Source organism: Diadema setosum, chromosome 2 (genome assembly GCF_964275005.1).
Source record: "Diadema setosum chromosome 2, eeDiaSeto1, whole genome shotgun sequence".
Lineage (NCBI taxonomy): Eukaryota > Metazoa > Echinodermata > Echinoidea > Diadematoida > Diadematidae > Diadema > Diadema setosum.
The window spans coordinates 28458474-28464473 of NC_092686.1; the positions used below are offsets into that span (position 1 = coordinate 28458474).

General features: G+C 38.9%; 1 protein-coding gene across 1 annotated transcript in view; it reads right to left on the minus strand.

Annotated features, from left to right (window-relative positions):
- The window catches only part of LOC140241456 (helicase ARIP4-like), a 35009-nt gene extending 30217 nt beyond the window's left edge, over positions 1–4792 (minus strand). The window contains exon 1 of the mRNA XM_072321188.1: positions 4172–4792. Coding sequence (XP_072177289.1) covers positions 4172–4680 — 509 coding nt within the window. The 5' untranslated portion in view covers positions 4681–4792. The remainder of the gene's footprint in view (positions 1–4171) is intronic.
- Between the last annotated feature and the right edge of the window lie 1208 nt (positions 4793–6000).

Consider the following 6000-nt stretch of genomic DNA (forward strand, 5'->3'; position numbering starts at 1 on the left):
GTACTATCTGTCCCATAATGATGAAGACAAATAAGAATGTTTACAACCAGAATAAATAGAATTGACAAATACATGCACCTAAACATGCCCTTATTTTGCAGCCACCCCCCCCCCCCCCCCAATCTTTGGTATTAACCATTTCAAAAATCATGAAAGACATACTATAATTTTTTTTTCAGTGATTGCAAAGAAAAACAAACACACAAAAAAGAGTGATGCTTTCATTTCAAGGATACGTAATTATTGATAAAAGATGCAGGCCTCAATACTTGTGCTTGAAATGAAAGAGTTACACTGATTAAGAAGCAACTATGTTTTAATCCTCACAACTGACTGAACCTGACTCTTAACCCTTATACTGTATTGTGTGCTGATTTACATGCTCTGTTGTTTGTTGTCTGGCTCAGATGTCTGGAAACTAGATTGTAAGTTTCAATGACCAAAAGATTACTTAATCCCCTAAATCCCCATTGTGTTCCAATGGTCTTCCTGTTTAGCCTTAGGAGGCACTTTGTAATGCTTGAGTGGGCTTGCTGACTTTACATATATACAACTAGATCAAGTTTAAATGGATTACTGCAAGCTGATGAGAAACCTAGGCAAGTTAAGCTAAGTGCATGAGCACATGGACAGCATTAATCAGTGGCCATCTACATGTACTACAGTGTAAGTACCCTGATATTTTTTCCCCTCATTTTTCTTTTTCTTAAACATCAAATGTACTGGAAATTTCATGTTCATCAATCAAATTACTGCCTAACGGGCAAGCCCTTTGTGAGGTTGCAAGACTGCAGTCGTGATGTTCAAGTATATCATTATTGAAGAAGAAACCATAAAACTGAGCTGGAGTGGAAGTATTCTAGAGATAGTTGAGGGTTCCCTGCTTGTGCCAAGAGTTACTTGCCCTCTGCGATTCAGGACAGGTGATATGCACTACTGAAGTTATGCAAGTTTAGGCGGTTGTGTAAGAGCCATCATGCAGTCTTACATAAGTGTTGGCAGCACAAACAAATAATGTCTTTCACTGCACGTCAAAACGCCATCAATGTATTGTACACAGAGGCAGCTTGCCTCAGTATTACTTACACACCATCAAGGAGTATTTTCAGTTTTAATGACTATTCTGGACCAAAAATAATTTGATATTCAAAAACAAAAGGACAAACAATTTACAGAAAAACAATAAAACTTAATCAAAATTGGATGAAAAATAAGGAAGTAAAGAAATTGTAAAAATTTGGTAACTATTGCAAAATAACTCTCAAACAGTTGAACTTTTGTTACCATGAGTGAGCTGATCATATCATTGCCTCACAATTTTCCATTGATCACCTACAGTACAAATAAAAACATTATGAAAATCCAATTTGTCTGCTATAAAAGTAGAAAACAAAATGCTATCCATTGGTGAATGATTTCAAAATAATGATCAGTCAGATATCAGATGGATTTGAAACTACATAGCAGATGATTGCATTTAAAAAAGAAAAAACACTTGAAATTTCAACATTATTTGTGTAAACTATTTAGCACTTGAGTTGCTGTCATCAGCAATTTACACTTAACTGTATATCATATTGACTGTTTAAGATTTGTTTGATGAAAATCAGCTAAGATTCACAATTTCATAAGTGAACTTCCAAATTTTTAGCTGATTTTGATCAGATTTTCACTGTTTTACTTAGACAATTTGACTCCTTTTGAATTTCAGACTAACTACAACTGGTGTGGGATTGTCCTTTGAATGTGTTGGTATCTCCACAAGGGATATGGTCATCATATCAGAAAAATCACATAATGAATCTACAGCCCAAGACAGCATACTCGAACACTTCTACATTGACATCTGTATACCTGCAACAAATAGACAAAATTTTGCCTTGGACTGGTGCGACTCCAACGTGCTCCTATCACTTTGATATGGCATCTACTAACAGTCTAGGCCTACATGCACAAGGTGTATGTTTAACGATTGATGTCTAGGTCACACACAGTGACCTTGTGCCATTAAAAACAAGAAAACATTGTAATTTGCAACCCGTCAAATGGTGAAACATTACATGGTCTAAATGAAAAACAAAACTGCATGCATTAATTATCACCATTCTGCCCTCTGTACACTGTATCTACAACAGAAACTGGTATTCCAAAGCTAATATTCTGAGAAACTACATATCACTTGAGTTAACCTCAGATTTAAGGCAAAGTTGTATCTTATCAATTGAGGCATATGCATTCAGGTATTTGTTTCACATAAAATATAGTTTACATCATGTTCTCTCAGTATCTTTAATACACTGTACTTTACATGGTATAAACCATAATTTGTAGTTTGTGTGTATTCATTGTGTTGTGGTGAACCTACATGTACTTGTGGTACTTGCCCTTTTAATCTAAAAATACATTTTATAATGCATGACAGTGTATTCATACTTTGTACTACATCCTGTTAAAATTTAGGCATTAATAAGTAGCACACCCAGCTGTACAAACAAACAGTATGTGTATTAAAATCACTGAAGTTTATGCCAGAGTTTTGTTACCTTGATGTAACAACTCTCTGACATGCATCACACAGCTTTTTCTCATTTCTTACACAACTTTGTATGTGCTCTGGTAATGTATGCTTCATGAAGAGCATAAACTTGGCATCTTATCATGTGACATGAGTACATGCAGAATTATACTAGGCCTCACTGTATGAGAGCATAAATATCACAGCAAATGTGGCAAATTTCCAGATAATGGAAGAAAAAAAGAAGGGTTTCTATCAACACCTGTTCACAATACATCAGTGGCCCTTGAGTGAGAGGCACTTTTTGTCTTGTAGTACTTTAGCTGCGGATATTCAGTGTTATTGACCTTTTTGGAGGAAGGGGTTAATATGCTGTTGATACTGTTTTTACATTGTTTTTCTTTCTTTCTGAGAGGAGAAAAACCTACAGGGACCTTCACATCACAACTCAATGTGATTTTGGATGTTTGGGATGAGGAAAGTTTGACATAAAAGAAGCAAACACTTTGCACAATTTCATTCAAGAATGGGCTACAGCACAAAATGTCAATTGAGAGCTCAGATTACAACTCGATATCCAGTCATTTGGTCAAATCATGCATTATTTTTACTTAATGGCAAGTGGAAGATGCTGAAGGATATATAAAGCTTGAAAGTACTACACTAAATCAGAACCAAAAAGTAAAACTTGTGTACACTGTACATTGCTGTGTCGATCGATGCAGACTTAAACACTGAATGAAGAAATGTCTAATACTGAGAGAGGTACATTGTAGAACCATAGGCAAACAGAATTATACTAAAGCAAGGCCAAAAGGAATTTGTGCGTGAAAAACTTAAGATTTTGTCTTTAGAAGTTGCTTTAGAATAATATCAGCGTGTCTTGGTTTATTTTGAACATACTGTTGTGTGTACAGTGACTGATATTTCTTGATGTGTGCTACAATGTACAATGTACATTGTTCATATCAACTTTTGTTCATTTCGAGTAGTTATTGGCTCCACAGGAACAGATCCTATGCATTATTGATCAGGTTTCAAGACGTTGTTCGTCAATGAACAGAGAAGCAATAGCTATCCTTGTAGTCACTGATCAAACGACTATTAGTAAATAAATCAGCTGGGATGTTAATAATGCTATGTGTATGGACTAACAAACTTTGCATGATGTGAACTAGCCAGGTCAGCTGTGTGTTTGAATTTGTAATTTACAAGTGATATTTTGGGAACTTTGACAAAAATTGGGGTCACACTTGACACACATTATTGTCTCTTTCATAAAAAGCTGTGAAAATGTACATTGAACAACGTGCTGGGGCCCGTTTCATATAACCTGTCATCAGTGACAAGTTGTCATAGATTTGAGAAGCTACTGAAATCCTTGCATCTGATTGGCTGAGAGCAAATTTGTCATAGAAATGTGGCAGTTGTCACTGATGACAAGTTTTATGAAACGGGCCCCAGGTCTTCTATGAGTGAAGATATCACAGTATATATAGGATACATGATTTCAAATTATTACAGGTACGTGTACACACTGTATCCAGAATGACGCAGTGCAATGGCCGGAAAGGTTGACACATAAGAAAAAAAAAAAGAATCAACAAATACACACCAACTTTTAGTACAATAAAATTAAAAGTTTGCATTACTCACTTTATATTCCTTCTCCTATTTGCTGGCTTGTTCTTTCCCTTCGACTTTCCCTTCTTCTTTCTGGTTCCCTCCCCATTCTCCTCCCCTTCTTTCTCCTCTTCCTCCTCTTCCTCATCCTCCTCTGCCGCTTGTTTTGCCTTCCTCTTCCTCCTCCTCGGACCTCCCTCGGTCCCACTCTTCTGGCGCCGCCTCTTGGTGGCCCTCTTTTTCGAGCTTGAAGAGTTGCTCTCGGGACCTGCTCCCGGCGGCTCCAGACCCTCTGGCATGCTCACGAAAGACTGCGTCAGCAAAGCATCTTCTGGCGGATCCTTGAAGGTGTACTCGTCCTCCATCACGGAGGGCGTGGTAGAACTCGGCCGACTGGCAGGATCATCGTCAACGGAGGATGCCTTGTTGTCGGGCTCTGGGTTCGAGCCCTCCGAGTCGTAGGAGGCATCGCTCTGGAGGCCAGGAGGTAGAAACTCCTCAGAGTCTGACTCACTCTCACTTATTGGGTGGTTTTCACTCATGGTGCTTCTGCCGTAGGTACACAGTAATAATTATTTCCGGTCAGTTATTGTCCTGCTACAAGTTGTGCTGTAAAGGTGAATGCTACCTAGATGTTTTCACCGAGTTGCTTTTCTTGTCTTCATTTTACCTGTTTGTAATAAAGATACAGAAAGACAAAACAAGAATTCAGAACAAACATTTCACCAGAATCAGATCACGGTAACAGATTCATTCAATTTTGAACTAGAAAAGCACTCTGAGAGCGCAGACCTCCACCAAAAGCAGCTACAGTACTTCCCACCAATGATCTTGCTCTTCAATAGAGATCAGTGATTTCCATCCATACATATGCATGCTGAAAAATCGCCTGATTTCCCAATATACATAGTGTAGAAGCATTTATCACATCATAAACCCTCAGCTGCACGGCGCGCCTCGCTCTAGCAGAAACTAGAGCACGCACTTAAGTTTTTATAGGCTTGCATATACGCGTACTGAAGTGTGTGCCCTAGTTTTTGCTAGGGCGAGGTGCACCACACACACAGCTGGAAGTTGACGATGTGACAAAAGGCCTCTATTGGGAAATCAGGCGATTTTCATCATGCATACATTGTACGTATGGGTGGAAATCACTGATCTCTATGGAAGAACAAGATCAGTGCAGTGGTGGAATGAGCTGCGTAGCGGGAGTTCTGCCCTCTCAGAGTGCTTCTCTAGTTAGATCTAGCTACATATTCGTACAATCGTGTAAAGAAAACAATGATACTGACTGGTAACAAAAGTTATATTAGATCCTCTAAATTTACGATTATTCATCAGATCTGCCGACTACTACTGTCTAGAAAGTTAATAGACTCTCTATCCACAATAATGATATTCACTAGGATCTAGTAACATTAGCTTAGGACATAGACTCTAGGGGTTAGGGCCAAATTGTGATATCGGTTCCCTCTTGTTCTGCGTGTGCGTCTCCACTATGTGCAGTCTATGGAGGTTGAAAGCAGGGCATACTCGTGAAATAGGCCCCACCACTGCGTGTCTGTACTAATATCACGGCGGCTCGCCTGTTTATACTCGTGAATTCAGCCCCACCGTGTGGCGTTCATCGGTAGATAAGCACGGCGGTGGGGCTTTCTTCCACAGTTAATACTCGTGAATGTGGCCCCGCCAAACAGCGTTTATGCGACATTGATACAGCGGTGGCGCCGATTTCCACAGCATAGCATCTTTTTGACCGACAAGTATGCCTAATTCCACGAAAAACTTCTCATTTATAGTAATGACATTTGCTGGGTCAGTTTTTCGCTTCTTTAGACAGACACCATTGATACATATCGTTG